The sequence below is a fragment of the Zonotrichia leucophrys genome, chromosome 9 (genome assembly GCF_028769735.1).
Source record: "Zonotrichia leucophrys gambelii isolate GWCS_2022_RI chromosome 9, RI_Zleu_2.0, whole genome shotgun sequence".
Taxonomy (NCBI): Eukaryota; Metazoa; Chordata; class Aves; order Passeriformes; family Passerellidae; genus Zonotrichia; species Zonotrichia leucophrys.
In genome coordinates this window covers 8844224-8870440 of record NC_088179.1, presented here as the reverse complement: position 1 = coordinate 8870440, position 26217 = coordinate 8844224, and the positions used below count along the sequence as shown (strand labels likewise).

General features: G+C 37.3%; 1 protein-coding gene across 1 annotated transcript in view; it reads left to right on the top strand.

Annotated features, from left to right (window-relative positions):
* Positions 1-26217, top strand: part of CUL3 (cullin 3) — a 55101-nt gene that overhangs the window by 15113 nt on the left and 13771 nt on the right. Inside the window, exons 2-8 of the mRNA XM_064720556.1 lie at positions 3861-4058; positions 11337-11450; positions 18169-18329; positions 19211-19325; positions 20598-20826; positions 22460-22605; positions 25458-25634. Of these exons, the coding sequence (XP_064576626.1) occupies positions 3861-4058; positions 11337-11450; positions 18169-18329; positions 19211-19325; positions 20598-20826; positions 22460-22605; positions 25458-25634 (1140 nt within the window). The remainder of the gene's footprint in view (positions 1-3860; positions 4059-11336; positions 11451-18168; positions 18330-19210; positions 19326-20597; positions 20827-22459; positions 22606-25457; positions 25635-26217) is intronic.

The window sequence follows — 26217 nt, the reverse complement described above, 5'->3', positions numbered from 1 at the left end:
CCTGTAAGCTTCGAGGAGGGAGAGGGCTTCAGGATTGCTGCCAGCTTTACCTGCTTTGCAGGTGATAAGGGCAATAGATTGCTGACAGTGATTTGTTTATTTGACTTGATGATTTTAATAGGGTAGACAGACATTGTTAAAGGAAGGGGCTTGAGTGTATCTGATCCCACACTGGAATAAAGGATCTTTCGAGTCCTTTGTAGTCTCCTTTTTGTGAAATGACTGTACTTTCATGTACACTGACATTTCAGTCTAATTTCCTCAAGATGTACTTGTGTTACACTCCGAGTTCAGATGTTTGTGCTCGAGTTGCATCTTTGAATCATTAGCATTTGGGCAGCAGTGTGTGGAAGGTTTCCAACCAGCGGCTTCTTATAAACAGCTCTCTCTGCTGCCAATAACAGACTTGGTCGCTTTCCCATTCCCCAAGAAAGGTAATGTTCAGATAAGCGTGAGTGCATTAACACGTTTCCTCTGCTTGGACACTGCCTTCTTGCTATCTTGGTGAATCTGGGTGTAGACACTACTGAAATCACTGGGATTTTGCTTCTGAAAGCCTTTCCAAACCTGTGTGGTTTCTTTCAAAGAGCAGCAGAAGCAGCAATCTGTGTTCTGCTTAAATCTGCGAGAATACAAAGACACAAGCAAGGCAACTGCGTTCTAACTGTGGATTTTAGCTCTGAAATATAACCATTAGAAGAAATCTGGGAAAAGCATCTTGGCTCTGATCCTGTGTTTGTGGAAGAAGATCTCTTACAGACTTTGTTGCTAGGGATCTAGAGAGTTGCATAAATCTTCATTGGTGGGTCAGACTGGGGGATTAGGATTGCAGTTGTGTTGTCAGAGATGCTTTTGTAGAGAATTCTGAAGAATGCCAGTGTTCTAGTAGCATCAACAACTTACTTACTGATTATTTGTTTGGATTTTAAATCTGCCTACAAGCCTGGCTTAAGGAATGGGATGAAAAGACATGAACCTGTGAGTTAAATAATCCAAGAATAAATTTAGTCATTACAATTCTTACATACCCTTGAGAATACAGGAAGATCTCTTCTGCTCAAGTGCTAAACAACTTTTCAGCAGCAGGGAGGAAATAATACATTTTTGCTCAAACTTTGCTGCAGTGACTTACTGCCAAATAGAATGGGATTATTTAAAGTATTAGGAGTCTTTGCTTTGTTGGAAAACACTGCTGCAAACAAGTTAGCTGTGCTAGATCTTTTAGGAAGACAGTGCTCTTCTAATGTGACATTCTAGAACTTGAGCAAACCTCTTCTCATTAAACCTCACTGATCTTAATCTGAGTCAGAAACAGAATAAGAAGCTGCATTGAAAAGCTGAGTTTTTAATGCTTAATCCTAAAAGGTAATAAGATAATTTTATAGTACTTTTTCAATATTTACCTCATGGAGATGTGTACTCCTTAAAATTACCTTCTATTGACCTTTCTTGTGCTGTCAGAATAGCTCGTGGTGTGTCAGTTGTTAAGTGGCAAAAAGCTCTGTGTTCTTATTTGTATTCAGGGACTTTGGAGGAAATAATGTTGCAATTATTCTTTCTATTTTATAGCATTTGGATTAAAAGTACAAGAATTAACAGTTTGCTTTTGGCTGAAGGGATCTGAATGACCGGATGTGCTGCTTTATCTCTGTATGTCATGTACTGAGATGTTCCCTGTGACCAACCCAGAGACAGGAGCCCTGTAATGCTTCTGCACACTGGTGCCCAGGGATGTGCCTGGTTTGTACAGATCATACCTCTGCTCAGAATACAAGTGCAGTTAAATTGCAGTTGAGATAAAAAGGTTGTGTTGGCTGAGAGTTTTTTAATTAGCAGGGGGAGCCTCTCCTTTGTTTGAAAACTAAACCTCGGGTTTGTGAAAGGAAAGCTGAAAAGCTTTTACTTGGATTGCTGTCTGCAAATCTAAATAGTTGCCTTCATTATCAGTACTTGTGAAATTGCTGGTTCAGGAAGGCTGTAGAAAATAACTTCCCTGAAGGAGCACCAATGTGGCAAATGCAAATTAAAAACAAAACTACTTAACTTTCAGTGCTGTACATAGCAGAAAAAGGAAGTGTGGAGGGAGCTGTGACATTCCATCCACCATTCCTCTGTTACTTTGATGCTTTGCATGTAGGAGATAGGGAGCTACGAATTTTTCAACATGTTTGTAATTTTATTTTGTTTTTGCTTTTAGAAATATAATGGTACATCTTAAGTTTGGGGTAGATGAAATGTAGTAGTCAAGTGGATCTGGTATCAGATGAGTGGAAAAAGTAACTATAGGATTATTTTTATAATAAAAATCCTTGTATTTAACCAAAACTCCAAAAGATGCACAGGATAGAAGATTGCATGTCTTGTTTTCATTTTGTTCAGCAGCCCATTCCCTCCCAAGGCAGTGCATGGCTTCTCTTTATTGTGATCTGTATTGTTATTTATCATGCCTGGAAAACTTGATACGGTATTTTGAAAATACATGTAAAAATATATTTGGATAAAATGATTCTGCTAAATAATTGCATTTTGATTACAAATGCAATCAAATCTAGTCATGTCTTTCCTCTATTCACTTAGTAGGTTTTTTGGAAGAAGAAGGAGAGGTGGATTAGCACTGGTTGTGATTTTTCTCTATAGTGTCATACCATTATTCTTTACTCTTTAATACTTTCAGTTCCTATTTTCAAGACTACTTTGACAGTTTTGATAGACTCTGGGATATTTTCACTTCCCATAGTAATTCTGGGAATAGCAGCTTTTTTCCCTTCTCTCTTCAGCCCTTTTCTGTAGTTATAAAATGCTAAATCTGTTCCTGATTTTATATAAACTAAACCAAACTTAACTTTAAATAAAATTAGTTCAGTTTAAAAGTGTTTGGGTTTTTTTTTTTCCATTTGGGTGATAAAACTTGGCTGAATCACAGACTTTAAGCAGTACTGGCATCTGATATTTTTTGCTATGCTGACTTGCAATCCCAGATACTGCTTTATCTATAAAGCATCATATATTGAAGCACCTTTGCATTGGTAAAGCACAAGTGTGAAATGATTCACACTAGGTACTAGATAGAAGTTTGCTGTTATATAGAGACTATTTCTTATAAGAGTTTTTCTCCTTCTTTCAATCTTTTTTTTTTTTCTTTCTTTCTGTGTATTTGCAGACGTTTACAGCATCTGAATAACAGATCAAGCAGATGCTTAGTGCTTGGTACATGTCATTTAGAATAGTTTAATTGTATTTGTGCAGAGGGAATATCTTCAATGCAGGTGTTTATGTTGGGCATTTGTGGCTTTTCAGTGGTACCTATAATTATTTAAATTGTAGGTACAGTGTTGTAGGTATGTAATTCTTTAGCTGTTAGTCCCTAGTTAGCTCAAGCAGATGACCAAGTTTCCTAAATCTGTGTCAGACATTATTATCTTGTGTTGTACAGGTCTGGTGAGGCAGATCAGTGTTGCAGTACAATTTATGAGGTGTCAAACAATGTGTTAATATGGAATGGGAGTTAACCATCTATCACTGTTAACCTGTGGAAGAAGAATGGGGAAGAGACTTTTATCCACAATTATCTGCCTTTCCTTTTATCCACAATTACCTGCCTTTCCACCCCCAAAGGCTCTGGGGTTGGATTCTGGGCATTTGCATTCTGAAACAAAAAAAGCATTAAACTTTTGCAAATTACAGTTTTCATAACTATTTCTTGAAATCCCTACTAGTCTCATAAATACTGGTTTTCTTTTGATAAAGTTTGAGGAATCTCGTGATAATGGAATCAACAAGATGGGGCAGAGCAATTACCTCATATTATCTATATTCTTTTTTTTTGTTCAAAACAATAACGTAATGTTTTATTTTTACAGATGACTATGGATGAGAAATATGTGAACAGCATTTGGGATCTTCTGAAAAATGCAATCCAAGAGATTCAGCGTAAGAACAATAGTGGTCTCAGTTTTGAGGAGCTGTATAGAAATGCTTATACAATGGTGTTGCATAAACATGGTGAAAAACTCTACACTGGACTAAGAGAAGTGGTGACTGAGCATCTAATAAATAAGGTTTGTCCATTTGTGTATTAAAATAGAAGTGTCTTACGTGAAAGAATTCTGAAAGTTATGTAAATGACATAAAATCTAATTTTATGTTCCCTTGTGTTGCAGTTGTGTAGCTTCTCTCAAAAATGGTAGCATAGAGCTAACATCAAGCTCAAATGATTTCATGTTCCTGGGACTGTTTCTGGAAAATTACTGATGGAAGGCAGACCATAGGGAGCACTTGAAAGAGTGTAACAGGAAACAACTTCTTTTTTTTGAAGAATAACTGTCAAGAGCTGATAATTTTTTTTAATGGTTTGTGTCATTTTTGGTGGCATTTTGTGACTTTCATAGGCCAAATTTTGTCTTGTTTGCCACTCGGTTTTTTTAATCTGTGGAACAAATAAATACTAATGTAAGAACTTGTTTTCTATAGGCTAGTGAACTAATTCCCAGGTTAATGAGACAGTTGTGCTGGGATTATGCTCTTTAAAGAGGCAGAAACAACAACTCAGCAATAGCAAAACTCCTGAGTAGCTCACATTCTGCCATGTCAGCCTTTGCAAAACCATGTAGGTCAGTCAAAATGACATGCAGAAACTTCCTGAAGGTCTGTCATCTGAGAAAAGGAATCTTCAGGTCTTGTGTTAAACCATGGAGCCACTTCTTTAGTCTTTGAGAGAAATTTAGAATTGATTAATAAATATTTAAGTGGAAAAAGTTGGAAGTCACTTTTTAGGACTCCAGATAATATTTCAGGGCAATATGATTCTAAGGCTGTGGGAGATGCCATGGTAACATCCATAGCAGAGAGGTACTTCTGCTTTGATCCCATGTTCTGGCCATGCTTCAGATGGAGTATCAGATTTTTATCCTGTGTTTACAAGATATGAAAAGGAAAGTCAGAGACCATCATGTGTCTTGGATGATTGCTTCTGGCTGAATTACAGAGAATGGATGGGAGATTTATGGCTAAATAATGCAGGATGCTTGGGGACTTATTTTGTGTGTTCCAAGTGGAGTTACTGCTGTGGCAGAGAAATGTGTTATTTCTTTTCTAAAATCCTAGTTTCCAAAGGTGTGATCCAGATAAGTATAGTCTAAAAATGCTCTGAATGTGGGGCTTTTTACTGTGTGCACCAGAGGAGACATCCTCTATGAAGTGGTTAAATAATTTGCAGTTCTTTTCTATAATTGTAGCACATCTGTGACTCTCAAAAACTTCTGGTTTCATTATCTGTGCATTCATAATCTGTACTATTCATATAAAATGTGGCAAATGGCTGAGGCTTTTTTTTTGCCTTGTTCTTGTATATGTCTATGCACTTAATAATTGTAACATTAAACTTTTATTATTCCTAGGCTTTAGTTTATCCTGGTTTAATTTGATGGGTGTCTTTTTATCTTTGTTCCTAGGTATTTTGCCACTTATCTTAGTTCCTAGCTATTTTGCATATTAAAAACTATGCATTTGCAGAATTAATTATTCTGAAGTGCTGATTGTGGCAGGCTGACAAAAGAGCAGAAAGTTCTGAGTTTGTAATTTCAGTGCAGAGGCTGAGAGGGCTGCACAGATAGCAGTGCAGAGAAATGCCTTTCTGACACTTAATATTCCTGTATCTGGTCCTTTAAATAAAATCTTCTCCAATGACCAAATATTCTGATCGTTAATGTGATTAATCAAATTATATCCATGTGTGTGGGTGATAAATGATGACCAAAGCTTTTTCAAATAAAAAGGTTAACTGAGTTTTAGTAGTTAAAGGCTAAATTATTCTGATTATGCCAGCCTGTAAAATAATCCAAGGAGAAGACTAAAAAATGTGACTTATGCCAAAAATTTCAGAAAAATAACAAAAACTTATAGAGGCTAAAAACTACTGCTTGTCTCTTTTGAATGCTTGCTTAGACACATTATGTTAAGGCATATATAGATGGAAGCATGGAAAAAATAGTGCATTGTTTATCAAGAATAGGATCAGTTCTTTAATGACATCTTCTGTTTGAGCCATTAGTACTTGTAAGACAGAGAAAAAATAAGGTTTTTTTAACCTCACGTTTTGTCATAGAAATTTTAGCAAAATCTTTTATGTTTGCTGTCCCTTTCCAAGAGCAATTCTCTGGTAAATTTTAAGTAGTTAATGAATAATAAATGATCTCATCACAAGTCTTTGTAAAACTTGTATTCAGAGATTCAGTGGTGGATGCTAGAATTTAGAAGAGGGGGGTTATGCCAACTGAAATATTGTTCACTAAATTCTTTAACTTTTATAAAAATGGAAATGTTCACAGATGAATTGATTTTACTGAAGCACTGTACTCAGTTCAGGGAGCACTGCTGAGGAGCCCACCCCACATTTGAAACTGCATTAATCCTGGAGCCATAACTGTCATTTGCTGCCCACATCTCCAGGTTATCTTTTTAGGAAAAGCTGCATTCTTGTGGTATTCCAGTCATGCTGGTTAATTAGGAATAGATTTAAGAGACTAGGTAGAGGCAGAGTTTATTTTCAGTTGTTTTTACAGATAGTTTTAAAGCTTGGAAAGCATTCTTTCATTTTTGGTGAGGCATGGTTAAGAGCTGTATTTATGATTTATGCTAATTTAATTGCTAGGTGAAAGTTGTGCTTATTCAGCATTTTAATTAGCAATCAGACACTAATGAGAAAAGTATTTAACTTCTCAACAAGAAAACAGTCCAATGCACTGTCTTGACAGCTTAATTGTAAATAAAATAATAGTTACAAATATGCTCAATACAAGGTGTGTGCAAGCAAGTTATTACCAAGAATGCTTGGTTTCACACTTGCAGACCCCAGTGGTGTGCAGTTCTAAATGAGCGTGTTCTGGCTGTGGGATAAAGGCTGTAGTAAGCTGGGTGCTCTGCATCACTGAGACAAGTCAGCTCTCTTGAGCTACCTTGCTTTTACTACAGGGCAGGAACATGATAAAACTTGTCTTTACCTGTGTATTGACATCATTATTTAAGTATGGTACATGTAGAGCTATTTAAAAACACTGTTGAATTTTGAAAGTACTGAAACTTTTCATCTTAATTCAAGTATTTAATTCCTGTGCCTCTGACACTTAACTAATTTCTGCCTTTCTTGCCCACTGCCAATCTTCTAGCTTGATGTGGATGGTCCTTCTTCACACTTCTCAAGCCTAGTCTGTTATTGCATCACACAAATGTTGTTAAGTGTTTTTAAAACACACAGAGCTTAGTTTACAGCTCTCTAAGCCATTTAATGATAAGCAACATCATTTGTGTTACAGTAAAAACAAGTTAAAGTTAAAAAGTTTACAGGATAATATTTTTAATGTTCATTTTATGTATAAGTCGGTGGGGCCCAATAAGGGGCATCCCAGAGTCCTGAGGGAATTGGCTGATGTAATGTCCAAGCCACTCTCCATGATACTTGAGAAGTCATGGCAGCCAGGTGACTGGGAAAGGGGAAACATTGTACCCATCCTTCAGAAGTGTAGAAAGGAGCACCCTGGGAGCTCCAGCCTGTCAGCCTCACCTCTGTGTCTGGGAGCATTGTGGAGCAGATCCTCCTAGGAACTGTGCTGAGGTACATGGATGACAGCGAGGTGATTTGGGACAGCCAGCACAGTTTCACCAAGGGTGAGTCTTGCCTGGCCAGTCCAGTGGCCACATCAGTGAACAAGGGAAGAGCTACAGATGTCATTTCTCTGGATGTCTGTAGAGGTTGTGACAAGGTCCCCCATAACCTTCTTGTGTCTAAATTAGGAAGAGATGGATTCAATGAGTGGAGTTCAATGGATAAGAAGTTGGTTGGGTGGTCACACCCATTGGATGTGGTCCATGGCTCAGAGTCCTGATGGCCATCAGTGACAAGTGGTGCCCCTCAGGGTCTGTCCAGTACCTGCTGTGTCAGAGTAACAGCACAGGCAGTGAGAGCACCTTGGCTCAGGGGGGCACAGAGCTGCTCCAGTGCACGAGTGGGGTACTGGTCCAGCTTAGAAAGTTATGTCTGGGGTCCTTTGTAAGCTTTAAAATTTGCTATCTTAGTGTTGCAGAAAAAAGGGAGAGATAAGAGTCATCTCCATCAGGGAGTTTGAAATTGTTTCCATAATATCAATGAAATAGGGAGGAATGACACGAGAAGTTGTGTAGGAGGCAAATTACCTACTGAGCATTAGAGTGAGCCTGACTGGCAATGCATGAGTGTTATCTGCCTTTTTATTTTCTTAATGATGTTTTCAGATGATCTTGAGCAAGTCTGCTATTATGTGGAGGGCAAAAGGATGTGAGGGAATTGCTTGGAAGTACATAACTGTTGAGAATCCCCAGTATTCTGCAGTGTTTGTTTTTTCCTTTTGGCAGTAGGATAGCAGCTGCAGGGGTGAACAGACATTTCTGGAAGTCAGTCCATTAACCTACTTGGGACTCCTAGGATGTTAGAATACTATCTTTTAGACTACTTGGATTTTTCTAAAAGAAACTCTATAATAAAAGTTCTGAGAGCTTGAGGCCTTGGTTCAGAAAGTGCTGTTCTGTACTGCTCCTCCCCTCAGGATGTTCTGGCTGTCCTTACAGTAGTGGAAATTACATAATTGGACTATTTGTGCAGCTAGATCAGGCCAGGCACTGTAAGATAGAAATAGTAGGCCATAAGTCGTCTTTCTGTACACTTAATCAAGAGTTATTTAAAGGTATTGAAAGCCTATGCCAACAAACTACTATTATTGGGGGAAGGTTTCTGTATTTCCTGAAGACCTGTATCCAGTAGAAAATGCAGTAGGGCCTGAAGTTATACACAAAATGTCATCCTTGTAACTATTAGAAGACCTTGCATGTATTACAAAGTTGCTAATTTATTTTCAAGTCCCTCTGTATATGACAGTCCCACTTAAGCTGACTTTCCCTGCTGTTTACTTCATAACTGCAAACACTGTCACAGAAATCACCACAAGCTCAGCTAATTTAAAGTAACATTCTGCTGATAAAAATGTTTGAGATTTGAAATTTTCTAAGGCTGTGGCAGAGCAGCAGCTGTGTGTCCTCTTTGTTCAAAGAGTGTGAGTATGCACATTTTTTTACTTGAGATCATTTATTCTACCAAAGTGGTGTGACTCTGCACCTTTGCATGGCTAAGATGTTTTGTGCATTATAGCAGTTTTGCTGAATTAATGGCCCATACAAAGAATGTGTAGAACACTTGTTAACTGTAAAGTTGCTATAATTGATAATTTGCTTGGCAGTAGTTTGGTTGGCTTTTGCAGCAGCTGAAAGAATGGCTTTCTAAACCTCTTCTGCAGTTTTCAAATAAACCTAGAAGAATGTTCTTGAGGAGATTCACAGGGAAACTCTGAAGGTAGCTCTGTTGTACAGCACCCATTTCTGAGTTTCAGGCCCATTTCCAGAAATCCACGTGGCACACCGTGTGGAGCAGAGGTGCCACTACTGCAGAATGTGCCAGTGTCTGCTTGGGAGCAAGTTGTCACTGCTGCCTGGTGGCAGGTGTCCACCCCCTTGTGTGTGACTTGGCACTGGCAGGGTTAGTGTGAGGGATGTGGGATGTGTGCAGTTACCAGGGCACACTGCCTCTGTGTTGTCAAAGTACAGGGTGTCATAAAATTGATCAGTAACTTCCCTTGGTTATTTGTGCTTATAATCTGATCAGGCTTTGGTAAATTTTATCAGTGTGGATGAATGGACTACCAAGTAATGTTTATAAAGCTTTTCCATACTCACCAAAGAAGTGAAAGCAACCATGTCATGTTTTTTTCTTGTTCTGGGAGATTCTGCATATTCTTCACAAGTATGTCTGCTGAAGTTTTTAGTGTGTATTTATGTTTTGGCTTAGAACTACCTGGACTAGGTGACAACAGAGCACACATTTGGGAGACCAAAGGGTAAATGATGATCATGATCAGAAAGAATGATGCAGTTAAGCAGTGCTCATACCTGCATATTATGTTTTCCAAAAGCAAGGAGGAGAGGCCTTGCTCAGGTGTGCAGAGTAGGTGTTTGAAGATGTAAGCAAGCTCTGAACAACCTATGCATACCTATATTGCCTAGATGCAGTAACAAGGTGAATATTATTTGGACAAGTTTCCCCTCTTCCTTCCTCCCTCTTCTCTTTCTCCTCCTTCTTCCCTCTCTTCTTCCTCTACCTGCTCCTTCATTCCTCTCCTTTTCTCTTTCATCCCTCCCCTCCTTGAGACCATTGTGTTGGATGGTGTTCCACACTGTGTCTCTGGTTTGCCCATCTGAGTTAGTGAGTGTGTACAGTAGTGTGGCAGACAGGATTCTGTTACCCTGGTTTGGCCTAATAACTTCATAAAACTGGAATGGCAGAGTGCAGCCTGTCAGGTGAGTGCGTGGATGTTGCTGCAGCTTGTGGCTGCCTGGCCTGTGTGTTTTGTTTTCTTGTTTGAGTCTCTGTATAGAAATTTACACTGTCAGCCAGATATCAGTCCAAATCAATGTGAACATCCTGTTTGCTTACAACAGAGGGCAGAATATGTTTTGCATGTTAATGTAAAAAGTCAATTCCCACATTTTATTAACTCTGGAACAGTTTTTTTACATTCCCACAAGTTTCTCTTTGACTTTAGTTTCAAGTTTGAGCACTGCTGTATATGCCTACTGGAAAAAATCAAAATATGAAACTGGATGGGCTTTTTTATTAGTAGGGAGGGTAGTGGCAAAGAGGCATAAAATCTGAAGTTGATGAGACAGATTAACTTGCGAATTGCAAATACATTCATAAAAAAAGATGACTTTTTTCTATGAAGTCTTATTGTTGGTATTAATGTAGGAGTCTGATCTTTACCAAGCAATTGCTTCCTTTCAGAACTGTTGTTTGTATCTTTATGGTATCTCAGCTTGTCTCTCTAAATGTCATCATGGCCAATTTTCCACCTGTACTTGTTCCTGTTTGTAGCATTTACTGCTGCTACCCAATGTTCTGAAATGACTTGTGATAGTAAAATTACCAGCAATTGAAACGTTATAACACAGGAAATAAAAGCTATGAGGAGTTGTCAAAGACTATTTTTAACATTTGAAACTTCAGGAATTCCTTTGAAATTTAAAACCCATGTTTATTTTGTTTGTCTTATTTCTAGCATAATTTTTCTTACTTATTTTTCCACAGAAGGGAAATACAAGGTAGGGATAGTCAGCACCCAGGAATAGTAACAACCTGTAAAATTCAGGTCCGTGGAAGAGCAAGAATTCTTGTGCTGAAGCTAAGTTTAGGATTTAAATGCTGCAGGAGAAACTGACTTGAGTTTATGGCGAAATATCTTTTATTTTTTTCACTTCAGGTGCGAGAAGATGTGTTAAACTCCTTGAATAACAACTTTCTACAAACACTAAACCAAGCATGGAATGATCATCAAACAGCAATGGTGATGATTAGAGACATTCTGATGTATATGGTGGGTATTCTGCTATTTCACACATTTAGCAGTGTAGTAAATTGTCCTCTTACCATGCTTACCAGTCTTCCAAAGGCTACTCTCTGTCCCTTATTTTCAATTTCCTGTGTGCATGCAAGGCTGCTACAGGTGTTTGACAAATTGTAATTGGATTTGTGTTTTAGGTTATCTCATTATCACCTGAAAAATTGATCTAAGAAATATTTGAACTTTGCAGTTCTGAAAAAATAAGCTATTCAGACCCATTCTGACAGATTTTAGATGTTAGTTCAGGTAATGGTGTTTTCTTACTGTGGAAAGCACTATGGTGTAAAGCCTCCTGAAAATTGCAGTGTGGTTGTTCTTTAAGCTTTAGAATTCAAAGAGGATAACTTTGCTTAGGTACAGTGTGTGTCCTTTAATGTGAAATTGTAGTTGGATCCTTTGTTGTTCATGAAGAACTTGTGTAGAAGATTAAGCAGTGTACATAGAATGTGATTTTTGGTTGCATGCTTGATGTTTCTCACCTATAGCCAACAGAAAAGAGATTTTTTTTTTTTTTTAAGAGAGAGGTCCTAACATTTTTGTCTGGATTGTGTTCTGCTTTAAAATTCCCATAATATTGGGAATTGGAGATGTTTTAGGATGCAAGAGAGTATTTCTGCTTAGCTTCTAGACAAAGGTTTTGACTTCAAAAGGAAGTGTTGAGATGCTGTGTTTTTTGTGTATTTTTTTCCCTCCAAAGTATCCTAAATATAATAATTGATGCAGTACTTGACAGTGAAGGACAGACAATAATGGACTTTTTTGGTCCAAAAAGCAGATGAAGTGGAATTGTACTCTATCTGCTAAACAACAGGAGTTAAGATCTTGTCTTGTAGCTGTTAAAGATCTCCTGCTGTGACATTGACAGTGTTTGTTTTAGCTGTGAAGTTATCTTTGGTCAATAAGCTACTACAAGTTAAAGAATTTGAAGTAATTACAGAATCACAAACAATTATTTTTAACTGATTTACTGGCCTTCATGTTGGAGGAATTGGTTTATTTCAGTAGGGAAAAGACCACATATCAAAAAACAGAGTGCTGGATAACATGCCATCAGGGACTGTGAGTGATTTGTGTGCCAAAAGGAAGATGGACAGATTGTTTTCAAGATGTACTGTCCTTGCTGTGAGAGATCCTGGACTCCCTAATTTGTTTGTGAAGGAAAAATACAAATCAATTGCTGCTAGGTGCATCTAGGCATATTCAAGACTATTTAATGATTGTATTAATCTACTAAAGGTAGTGGTGAATTTTCAGAAAGTTTAGAAGATGGAATCCAGAGCTTTCTAGGAGAGCAGATTATATTATATTATATTATATATTATTTCAGCACAGGAGGTGCTGGATTGTCCAAAGTAATGGATAATGCAAGGTTATCTGCCACTCTTAAAGTCAATAAATTTCTGATTTTTCAAACAGAGGCAGAGAAAACTTATAAGCTTTCCTTGTTTTAGTGGCTTGACCAGTATATTAAAGGCCACAACCTTTTCTCTTTGAGGAAGGGTTGCCTGCTTCAGTTCCCACTCCTGGGGGAGCAGGAGAGCTGTTTCCTGAGTAGTATTTGCAGTCAGAAGAGCAATGCCTTGACTTTGTTTTGAAGCCTGCGAGTGCTGTTCAAACATCCAGCCAGCCTTCTCCTTTCCACCAAGATTCCAGGAAAGGGAAAACTGCAGCATTCCTTCAAGTGTAAATTGAACTTCATTGGCTGTCTTTTAGATTGAAAACAGAATAATAAATAAGCTTGAATACCTCTGGACTATGTAGCCTTCTGTGTGCTGTTGACAGTTCCTAATTATTTCAAGTGGGTGTTCAGTTGAGCCCTCTGCTTGACTAATTATTTGACTCCCACAGATTTTTTTTTCCTTTTACCACAGAAACAGAAAAAAACTATCCACAATAAAATATATTTATAGTATAGTAGTAAAAATAGAACAAAATTTTCTTTCAAAATGCTTATATAAACTTAGGGGCACTGATGTTTGTTTGTTAAACCTGTGTAATATATTATGGGGTTTATAGTTAAAATTTTAATTTTTATTAGGTAGAATTATCTAGTGTGAAGGTCTAATACAATGGGCAATCTCCTTCCTTTGACTTGGAGAGACATAAGACAAATTGTCAGTAATACATGTTTTGATTACAAATTAAAGAATAATCAATTATTTAAAACCGGACTACTTTGAAAGATTTGCAGTTTCACCTTTGTCACTGGGATGTCCTCTTGAGTCAGACATAATTTTCTTCATTCACAAAAGACTAAGAGTAAAAAAAATCCTAGTCTTGAACATGTGTTCATTCAAAAAGTTTGGGAAAGCTGCCAGTACCACAGAATTATAAAGCACCTGTGAAAGATCAGACCTGCCTGCTTTTCAAAGAAACAATTTTCAAGAATTTTATAAAATAAAGAATGATTTGTCCTTACTTTCTGATGTTGAGTCTGACTGACACATAGGTTTGTAATGATATGCTTATGTCAGAAATGATTTATACACTTCTATTCAAGCAAATCTAATATAATGACATTAAAAATATTTTATCTAGAAACAGCACCAAACACTGTATAACCTGAGTCACCTGGCATTGTAAATTAATATGCTTGTGTTCTAGCAGGAGAAGTATCTGCAATTATCTTATGCTAATAAGTAAAGCATGACCCAATCCTTCTCTTGTTTTGTAGGCCATCTCCATTACACATCAGTTTCAGGAAATGTACCTATTGCCCAACAGGCCACACTGTGACATCAGTGAAAGTAAAACATTTAATACCCTCTTGAATTCTGGTCTTACTCTCTTGAATTCCTGCTTCAGCCAAGTGATTTTACATCTTGAACATCTTAAACCAAATTGTATCTGTTTTAATGCCACATTTTTTTTCCAACTTTGTTTCACTCATTAGCTGACTTATGATTTAAGTCAAAACAAACACCTTTTCAACCCACCTTAATTTCTTTCCTTTGTTTAATTTTTCCATTTTTAACATAAAAATCAATACAAACAAATCTTTTTTAGGAAGTTCTGTGTTTTGTACAGTGGGATTTGTGCATTATGGTGCTTAATGACTAGAACACTTGCTGTTTGAGGTTATGGCAGGATTTCATTGTTTATGCAGAACGCCCTCCACAAGACACTCTCAAGTTTGCCTTATAGTTATGCTTTTTAAAATGTGTATTGCCTTGTCCCTTGTGATTGCTCTTTGGTAAAAGTCTGTTGCTTTCATTTCTGTTGCAGGTGTAGGATGAGGTTTTTGCAATCTTTTGCACTTATTGTGCAAGTTTTGTCTTGATTATTTTGAGACATTCCAGGTTCCCTGACTGAATTTCAAGTTTATGTAGTTCCACTGGATTTTGTTTGATAAAGCACAAGCTCTCTTCCTTTTACATGTTTAGGCTGCAGTAATTGGTGCCAGAGTAAATGTAATACACTCTAAATTCTGGCACTGTCTGTGACAAGCAGTGAGGCACTGAAGCAGTCAAGCCCTGTGCTAAACAGCATCTTTGCTGAGTCAAATCAGGTGCTAAGACAGGTTGAAGTACAAAGTACATTTGGGCATATCTGGAATTCAGCCTGACAGTGGCAGTGCAGGTAAACATACCTACAGTGGGCTTTATTTAGCTGCTGTATGGAATGGGAGCAATGCAGGTGGAGTGTTTGGGCTTTTCTCCAAGCAGTGTGGATGTGTGTATTCTTAGAATGTCAAATGGAAACTGTAAACTGGATTCTGTGGTGTCTCTATTACTTGTGCTTGCTAAATTTAAAGCAATTTCAGGTATGCAAGTGCAGCACTCACACCCCTGGCTGCATTACAGGCCTATAGGTAGTGCTAGTTACACACTGTCAGAAGTGAACAATTGCTCCTGCAAATACAGCTGTGGATTTTTCAGGGGGCAGAGCATTCCCTTCTCATCTTGCTGTGCACAAAGCTGGTGTCTTTTTTTTTTAGGCCAGCACTGACAGGTTGGATATGGGAGTTTTGACGAATGACTCTCATTGTCCATGGCTTACACACAAGGTAATAGAGAGAAGTGTTGTTTTTATTTCCAGAACCAGGCTCAAAGACACTTAGTGCATACACAAGGGTGTCTGAAGGCTGCTGCATCATCCAGGTAGTGCATCCATGCAGAGATGGGTAAAATGTGGCTACTGGTACCTTACAGTGACTTCAATTCAGAATTATTCTGGAGTGTAAGCAGATTGTGATTCAACAATAATTGCTGTCTGAAAGTCATCCTTGTCTCCTAAAAGTTACTCCTACCTTTAAGCACCCACTGCTTCTCCCCATGGGAAGTGATTTCTGTTCAGTGGTGTGTAGCCTTGTCAGTCAAACCTGTTCCCAAACAGGGCTCTCTGGGATTTTCTTTTTTAGGCTGGGAGAGCTTCCAGTGCATGTGATCTGTTACCAAGGGTGAGCAAATCAGCAGGATCAGAAATGTTAATGTTGCTGCTCTGGTTTGGGTATTGTTGAGAGGTCTGGCTTACTACAGAGGCTGCTGATAAACTGAGAGGAGTCACTCTTTCACAATGGCAGTGTTCAGCACTGCCACAACAGAAGCTATGCAGATGAGTCATGGCCATGGCTTTAATCCTTTTAGATACCCTGCTGCCTGAGCTTCAGAGGCCTGAATATTCTTTTGAAATACTAATTATATTCTTTTCTCTTCAAGTTATAGTATTAGACACAACGTTTTAATTTGCTTTTTCATCTGTTTGAAAATGTATTTTAAGTTTGTCTTACTTGAGAATCACATTTACTTCTATTCTTGATGTGTGTAAATAAGGAAGTGAAATAAACAACCCTGTTTCTAAAAACAGAAAAGCAAAAGTGACCTATTCCAAAGACCTAACCCACCACACATCTCTGAACTGACTTCGTGAGAGCAATTAGTAAATGTTGTGCTTTGAGACAGCTGAGCTTGCTTCAGGAGCCACAGAGGAGGTATATCTGGCATGTTCCCATCTTGTCTTTTCATTTAAATTCAGGGCTGCCTGTCTAAAGGCAGAGAGTGGGAAATGACAAATTAATTGCTGAACCCAGTGTTTTGCTTTCCTTTGGTCACCAAGTGCCAATCTGGCATATAATTAGTCTAGGAATAATTTTGCCATATGAATACAGGTGCTAAATGCTGGGCTGCCTCTTCTTTCTTGTTTTTTGAAATTGTGGAATTTATGTAAACTTGCCAGTTTGAAATATTTTTTCTGTAGTCTGAAGCATAACATCTGTTCTTTTAATGGTTTCATTTTCCAGGTGTTTGAGTAGCTTTACTCTTTAATTCTGTGTGTGATAAAGCACTTATGATAGTGATGGAACCAGTGGAGAAGCTAATCTTTATACTCATTTTCATAAATTAAACATCATCCTTTATAGAATTTGATTCATTTTAGTATTACTGTTTTTGTTATAGCTATATACATTCTTAGAAAACCTCATCCTAGTTAGATTTGTGAGTGGGTACAAAACTCCTAGCTTTTTCTAATGTCTTTGTCCTGATGCTTAAATGGTAGCAAAGCAATATTTTTTTTAATTGCCCAAACTATGATATAAGAGAAATGAATTATGCCCTGACAGAAATTAACAAAAATAATGATTGTTCATCTCAGAAAGGGACTGTAAAACTCACCGTTTTTCTATTCTTAATATTGTTTTAAGTGGCCTGACCCAGTAGTGGCTATTAATCAAATACATACATTTTCTGTCTGCTAGGGACTTTATTAATAGCCTTCCTTTTTTCAGAGTTAAGTTGGGAGAGAGGAATAGGAAAGAAGAGAAATTTTCGGAGCATTTCTTTGGTTAGCAGTAAGAGATTCGGGTTCTGCTTAGCATTCCCAGTCAAATCTGTATGATGGATTTTGGATTGTGCAGTTTTAAAAATGCTGATCTGAGGATCAGTGTTGGGTTTTAAATGTAGGTGCATAAAAATGAGTACTTGAGGAGCTTGATCCTTCCCATAGACAGAGATTATATTGGGAGATAGAATTTAAACATACATGGAAATGTAAAAAATATTTTCTTCTCTCCCTCTTATTTTTGAGGAGGAGGTGGTGTATGGGTGAGATTATAATGAAACATAACAAAATTTTGAAAAATTGCTCTAGTGGAATGAAAGTGAATTTGGGGAGGATGGAGGGAGGGATGTCTACAGAAGTCTTATGTAAAATTTTGCAGTACTAATCCATAAAGATTTTGATTGTAACTCTTTTTGTTTTGGCTCTATATTTGCTGCTCTTTATCTAATGATGCTATTTCAGGAAATTTCACTAAATATTGAGTATCTTTTGCCTAAAAGGAGTGGTAGGAAGATGCATGCAGGGAAGGGGGAAGTTAAATTATTTTTCTTAAAGGATCAGAAAGAGATGGAAGGGTTTGAGTAGGTAAGTAAAACCTCTTGCAAATAGTGCTATGCATTTAGTCAGTGCTTGGAGACTCCTCTGCACTCAGACTAAAAAGTGGGAAGGCTGTAGATCTGCTTTAGTCATAAATGCTGTGCTTATACTCCTAAGCCAAACAGAACTTCCAGTGTAAATGAAGTTTTGGAAAATGGGACTGATTTTGAATTTTGAAGGGTATACATAATTTCTTTCTGTTAAGAGAAAAGATACATTTGGTCATATTTCCACTGTGGAGAAGCAATCAATCTCTTGTATTTTGGAATAGCATTGATGCAGTGAATTCACAGTGTCATTGATGCCCTTGCTGCAGGACCGGGTGTATGTGCAGCAGAACAACGTGGAGAATGTCTACAACTTGGGCCTGATCATTTTTCGGGATCAGGTTGTACGTTATGGCTGCATCAGGGATCACCTGAGGCAAACTCTGCTGGATATGATTGCAAGAGAGAGGAAAGGAGAAGTTGTAGACAGGTAAGATGTTTGTAAGTGCAGTCTTTTGTTGTAAATAACAGCTGTCAGTTTTTAAAGAGTGACTCAAGAACATATACAAGTAATTCATTATTTAAGATCACATTTGTGACTAAAATGTCTTCAATTCTGGAGTAACATTTCTTTGTGTATTATACTTTAGCATAATGGTAAAGAGGGAAGCTTGTTAATATAATATAATTTCAATATTTACCTTGCTACTCTGCCTACATTTCTGTGACTAAGATTGCCCAACATGCATTTCAGGAAAAGAAAAAGACTCCCCAGCTACAGCTGTGTATTGTCCCCTACTGCCAGAAAGTGGAATCTTTTTCTAGATGCAGTTCTTTTGTTTTCATCAACTTGCTGATACATTTGAATTTCGGTGGCATTTATTTTGTGTTCAGCTGGGGTTTTTTTTCATTTTTTTAGGTTCTTGTGGGGTTTTTTTTTTAAACAGCCAGCCATCCAAAAACCTCAAACTTTGCATAGCAACTTCCACATGTGCAGTTGTTTTGAAGTTGCAGTTGCTCAGTTCTGCTCAGTTTTCTTTGAAGTACTATTTTGGGTTAATTTCTTATATATTAATATATATTCTTCATAATTGTATGGCTTAGTGGAACCTGAGCCGTTTGTCCCTGTCATTGCATTTAAAACACTTAATAAACATTGTCAGCTCTTTAGTTTTGAACAAAACCAAACAACCGTGCTTGTGTAGTGTTCCTGAAAATGCCAAAATGCCATGCACCAAACAGATTAGAATGGACTTCCTATTGCTACATTTTATTAAAGTTAATATTGTCTTATGAGTTGTTATTCTGCTATGTACTCTGTCTTACAACCACGTAGATTTCTCAAGTTGTTAACAACTTACTTTTTGGCAGAGGCGCAATAAGAAATGCTTGCCAGATGTTAATGATTCTAGGTCTTGAAGGAAGGTCAGTCTATGAAGAAGACTTCGAGGCTCCATTTTTGGAGATGTCTGCAGAATTTTTTCAGGTACAGCAATATTCTGTTGCCAAATTTGGAATGCTGTTATAACTCTCAGATCTCTGAACTGTCAGATTTGGGGTACTTTACATGCTTGTTGCTTTTTTGATGAGTATGTCCATGTCCATTAAATGAAATAGAAAAATAATCACTAATTTGGAAGGAAAAAGTAACAAAGATTTTACAGAATTAGCATAATTGAATGTAGTTTTGAGCTATGGGTGCCAATGACATGTACAGTAATCATCATGCTAATCTTGTGCCTGCTTTAGATTATTTCATGTAACTTAGTCTGCATCTGCTTTGCCCCACAGTCTTTTTGAAATGCCAGTAGCATGAAAGGTTCAAGCTGTTTCAGGCTTGGAAACTTGTCAAACTGCCTCTGAGGAAACTTTCATACCTTCATAGTTTCCACATTTGTGAGGTTTTTTTATAATAAAATAATCGAAGTCAAGGAACTAAGCATATCCAAGTGGCACTCCAGTTGTTGATCAGACACCAAATAATACATTCCAAATATTCTCTAAGGGTTTTTTTTGTGAGATACTTGGAGGAAGAAAGCCAGTTAAGTGCTTGTTGAGTGTAATCATGATCATCTATTGCTGGAAATTGATAGAAATTTTAAAATCATGTTAAAAATATCTAGATAAGGTAATTTGTGAGTCTCATTTCTTATGCAGGATCAATTGTCACATGCTCTAATCTCCTAACTTCCTAGAAAAACAGAAGCATATGTTGCACAGCCCTTTAAATGTCAGTGTTCTGTTTTTCATTGATGCTTATGTAAAATTAAGAAAAATAATTACTTTCATTTAAGTTCTGTTACTTAGCTTTGCCTGAGAAACAGGACATCTTTTCTCCAAAGACTTGGATGACCAGTAGGAATAAAAACAATTTGACATAAAATAATGGGCTCAGCATTGTCACTGATGAGAATAAGGAGAGCTACCATAAACTGGTATTTGGAAGGAATTTTTGATCCTTCCTTTTCCCCATCTTTGTTATCTTTGAACCTGTGGCTAAAGCTGTAGTTGGTAACTACAGTTAGTAGTTGGCTTGGGTTGTTTTACTATGAAAAACACATTGTTTATATTTCATGTACCCCCTTATGTAACACATTTAGTATAATAGAACCTTTATTTTGTGTTAGCTGTGTATGTGAGTCTTTGATGTGTTGGACATGCTGTGTTTGATTTGAGCTTGATTATAAATGCTGATCTGACATGTTTTCTTTTTACCCTTTACAAAAAAGTCTAAAGTATTAATTTTTGTTAATCACAGATGGAAAGTCAGAAATTTTTAGCTGAAAACAGTGCTTCTGTATATATAAAGAAAGTAGAAGCTAGAATTAATGAAGAAATAGAGCGGGTGATGCACTGTCTGGATAAATCAACAGAAGAACCCATTGTGAAAGTTGTTGAGAGGGAGCTTATTTCCAAGCATATGAAAACTATAGTGGAAATGGAGAACTCTGGGCTAGTTCATATGCTGAAAAATGGGAAGACAGAAGGTAAGACTGCAGCATTTGTGAAACACAAATGCCTCTGATACTGCTTATTGTTTTTAAACATGGGATAAGTCAAGCTTAACATCTGTGTTTCTGTGTAATCATGGAAACATTTAGTAACTGTTTCACAAACATCTGAGAATATTCAGTGACTATTAGATGGCTCTTAAAACAGAGCCCATACACTTAACTTGTTTCTGTTTAGTACCAGATACAGGTAGTTTTTTGGTAAACCAAGTATCTCATAAGAAATATGAGATACTATTGAATGCTATTGAATTGAATATTGAGTAGTATTGTGGGTTTTGTCAGCAGTTGACCATTGAGCCATTTTATTTTATTATTTCCATTCCTCTAATATGTATTTGTGAAAATGTATCACATTTTTTTAGCTCACAGGCAGTTATTTAAAAAGTACTTGTGTAAAAGATATAAACAGAAGCATTGCAGGACCAGTTCTTGGGGAGAGGGTGTTGCAGAAAGGAATTGGCTCTTTCTGAGGATAAGAAGCAGCTTATTGAAGTGGTTGAAACACAAGGGCTTGGCTTGATTTGCTTTTCCCTAATAGAGGTTAATGTGGGACAGAGTGAATGAAAGTTATTATGGAAATAGAACCTAAGTTTCTAAAGCAGCATAACGAAGAGAGGGATTGTAGTATCTATATTTAGAAATCAGTGCTCACTCTAAAGCCATGAGAATGGGGAGCAGCCTTGCTGCTCTGATTAATGGCCTTTGTTCATTAAAGCAGCTTCACAATTACTAGGTGATAGTCAGAGCACAAAGTGAGCACATTTCCTAGCTGTAAAAAAAAATTACTCTGTTTAAAAAGAAAATGATAATACTATACTTAACACTTTCATCTTTAATATCCAGTTTAGATAACCTTCAGACTGAGGGTGCAAGGATCTTGAAGGGTATTCATAAAATACAGGAATTTGTTTAACTTTTATAGGCCTTGGTTTGATTCAAGGAACTAGTAGAGTGGAAATGCTGCTTTGTGAAGATGAGATTTTTCACAAAGCTACAAGGATGGATTGTTCTTTTGGAAAGCAATGTTCAGCCTAAGCCACTTGTCATTATTTTAGGTGGATGAAATGTCATAGTGTGAAAGTGTAGGACTGGCTTTAAGACAAATATAAATTAAACTCCTAAGTTTTTACCAGTTTTTGCTTTTAATACAGAAACAAGAATCTCATTAGTCCTGTCCTATTTTGCTTAACTTGCTTTCCAAAAAAAAAAACAGTTGGATGCAATGCTTGATTTTGGGAATGACAGTCTAGGAAGCTACTTTCTTAAGTAACCCTGGAAAGCATAATCTTGCTGAAGGTCTAATAGGTTCACTATCCTTTAGAATTAGCATCATCTTTTGCTGGTCTGGAGGTCAGCAATGACAGGTTTCCTGCTGCAGACAACCTAGAATAATTGAACACAGTCTTTGCTTCTCATTTTGATGCTGCTGCAATCAGCAGCTAAAGGAAAGAGGAGATCAGAAGAATCTGGTGCCTGAGCTGTTACAGGATGCTTTCTGTGGCTCAAGAGGCTGAACTGCAGCTGTCAGCTTTAGCTGTGAGATGAATGAGTTACAGAAGTGTAACACACAGAGGTGTCCTGCATAATGTCTCACTCTTCCTTGCAGACCTTGCTTGCATGTACAAGTTGTTCAGCCGTGTGCCAAATGGTCTGAAGACAATGTGTGAGTGCATGAGCTCATACCTGAGAGAGCAAGGCAAAGCACTGGTTTCTGAAGAGGGAGAAGGAAAGAATCCAGTTGACTACATTCAGGTAGTGAAATACTTTAACTTCCTTTTCTTTCCCACATCCCCCACATTATCAGTTTACCACATACACAATTTATAAGGAATACCTTAGTATTGATTTAAAAGGGGTTGTTATTAATAAGGTAAATTTATAAATTCTTTTTAATATATGTTCTCTGAATCTTCAGACATGTTTAGAACTTTTACTGAAATTGGTTGGCAAGCACATACTAAGTTTTTGTGCTTTTAGTACTTGCTTTTAATAAACAACTTACTCAGCCTAATTATCTAACAGCTGGAAACTTCTTGGATTTCCCTAAAATGCTGTGCCTCCAGAGTGGGTTGTATGTCTGCTGACAAATAGCTTTATAGTGTCCACTTTGTTGAATTTTATGTAACATTAGCTATCAGTGTTTTTTGAGGCAAAAATCACATGGCATTATTTCATGGCAGCTTAGCTGTGACTGAGAGGTGAATGTGTTTATCAGTCATAACAAATTACTCATTCCATTCTCTGTCTCCATAAGAAACAGAACAGCTCTGCATGTTAAAAGATGTGAGTGTTCTTTCTTGTTCTCTCTCACCAAGTGATGTGTACCATTAATTTATCAAGATCACAAAATATGCTTCAGAATTATTTGTCATCTTTCCCATCGTCTCTGAGAAGATGGTTTGGAACTTGCATATAAAACCTTTAGAGTTTATTGAACCTTAAAGCTGTGTTTCTATAGCTGGAAGATGTTTTATATTTCTTGTGAAAGTGTGTATTCATTAAACATTGCGGTTTTTTAAAATGTGTGGTTCAAGTCCTTGTGTCTGTTCTTCATGAGAAACATTTAATGTATGTCTGTCAATCTGGTGTTTTGTTTGAAGACAATAACTGTGCTAGAACTGGTTACTCTTTGAAGAAGCCATTTGAGTATAAAAACATTTTTGATTGGATTATTAATTTTCTGGCAATGCTGAAGCAAACTTCTTACCAGGCTTGCACAATAAATCACCTCTTCAAGGCCTGGTAAAAAAAAGAGAGGATGCCCTCGAAAAATTATTAGCTTTAATGATTAAGGACTTGCATTTGTGGTGGTGTGATTTAGAAAAAAATAAAACAGGGGAAGAGGAATGTGTGGAAATTATGTGGAAAATAAGGGTCTGGATTACTTTGAAGTAATTTTAGCTCCTGATGGGCCTAAAGAGGTATAAAAAAAATTTAACTGAGAAAGACAGATCTAAAAACTTAATTATAAAGATAGTATCAAGGTTTTCTGTCACAAAGGTGGAAGGCAAAATGCAGCTGAGGAAGACTTGCCCATGTGCTCTGGCAGAGTTCAGCCCCTCCGTATGGACTCCAGCATCTCATGAAGCTGTCCTGGGGCAGGGACTGACATTCAGGCTGAAAAAAACCCGGAAAGGTTTATCCACCACTTCCCCTGAGGGGATGGAAGCAGAGAGGAATATCTATGAATTGAGAAAGCACCCTGCTCTTTTCATCTCAGCCATGTTCGTGTGAATCTGTCAAGGACAATGGCACTAAGGAGACAGACATGGAAGCTGCATTAAACCATCAAGAAAAAAACTCCCTCATAGCTCAGCACTGCTTCCACAACATGACATCACCCTGAGCATAATTGGTGAGATGCTTGCAACAGCATTGCCAGGGGATTAGATTTAAAACTTTGTATAATAGTTTGAAGGGATGTTGAAATGCTTTTGTAATTCAAGGTACTAACAGTTTCTCCTGTTTAACACCAGGTTGTTCAGATGGTGTACTCCTGGAGAGGAGACATGAGCTAACCTTGGTAAACAGAGAGATAGTGGGATTTACTTTGAATTTAAAATTTCTAATACGCATTAATTAGCCTGTCTAAAGATCATTCCTTTAAGTGAGATGGTGAGTTCCTAAGAAATATTACTACTTCTTTGAGTAATTCTTGAATGGCTTCTTTAAGTAACCTCATATGAATAATTTCTTAAGAACCTGAAGACATAAATATCACTTAACTTAGAGTTTTTGCAGGCAGTGATTGTCCCTGACAAATCTAACTCAAGTAAAATTCTCTCCACCTGCCTGCCAAATGCTGTCTCAGTTAAAACCTGTATCATATTTATTTAGCAAGATGCTCAGGTGATCTTAAGATGCTTCCCCCTTCTATACTCAGTTGCTTTAACCTTGGCCGAAGATCTAAAAATGATGCTGAGAGTCCAATGGTTTAGTTCAGAAGAGGTGGTTCAGTTCAGGACCCTGATGCATGTATCTAATTTTCATATGCTCCCAGTGACTCCTAATGATCAGCAAGAAACACACAACTGAATAATGCAGAACATGTCCCTGGATTAAATTAGAGAGAGACACAAACACTGACAAGTTTAGGCCTGTTGTTGCAGTGTGTTTTCTCCTCAAACTTGTTCAGTAGCTCTAGGGATGCACTTAATGGGTGCTCAGCCTCAGCTTTCCCATCTGCTGTGTTTATGATACTGACTTTGTCTATGTTGTTTGGAATAGAAAAGGCTTAATGAGTGCAACAAATGCCTCCTTTGAGTTGTTGATTCAAAAATACAGGAAGTCAACCTGTTTAACAAGGGTGTTTAAAAAGCTTTCTTTATCTGAGAAGGGCATTATAACAAACTGCACCAGTGTTTGACACCAATACTTTAGCCAGTTTATGTGAAAATTGCTTCTATAAGAGATTCATGGCAGCAATAGAAATTTGAAAAGGCAAATGACATTTCAGATACCTTCTAACAATTCTGAACAGAGAGCATTGCAGAACCTCTGACTGTAGATCTGGTCTTCTCTATGGCCTCATCTATTATTATTGTTTCCCAGCTTCCAGCTTCACATCAGTGAAAATGGCTTTGCTTTCTTGTCATTTTTGACAGGGTTTGCTGGACTTGAAGAGTCGATTTGATCGCTTCCTCCAGGAATCTTTCAATAACGACCGGCTCTTCAAGCAGACGATCGCAGGGGACTTCGAGTACTTCCTCAACCTCAACTCCAGGTCTCCAGAGTACCTCTCCTTATTTATTGATGATAAGCTGAAAAAGGGAGTCAAGGGGGTAAGTATAAACCAGCTCAAAATGTCATGCTTTTTATGCTGTAAACTTGGATGAAATTAAACTAAGCTACTTTTTGCAGAATTTTTTTTATATTAAGAGAAATTAGAATTTTACCTTGAAAAGGTGTGTGTAACATGTCTGAGCTTATAACACTTTAGATCTAAACTTACAGAAAAATCAGGCATAAGGAGATCTGTGTGGCTTGTCACCTACCTCTGAAGCAGCATACCTGAACTCCTTATAGCAAATATATCTCAAAAAAGCAATTAGGTTGTGGTAGATTCTGCAGCTCTCTTCTTTTGAAACCTTATATATCATTTCCTTAAGTATATTTATAGTTTAGCAACTATTCTCATTATCTAATAATTTCTTTTGAAAATTAATTTGGTTAAAGAAAAGGGTTTGTCTTTGCTGCTTTTTACTGGTTTTGCATATTAGAGAACTATTACCATATCTGTCTTCTAGTTCTGAGTACATCTGTTGCCTTCAGTCTTAGCTTCTTTCATGGCATTTTCTGAGGTATTGAATCCAGAGTGGCCAGGATGGTTCAGCTGAGGCTTCAGTTACTCTAAATAAAACTTAG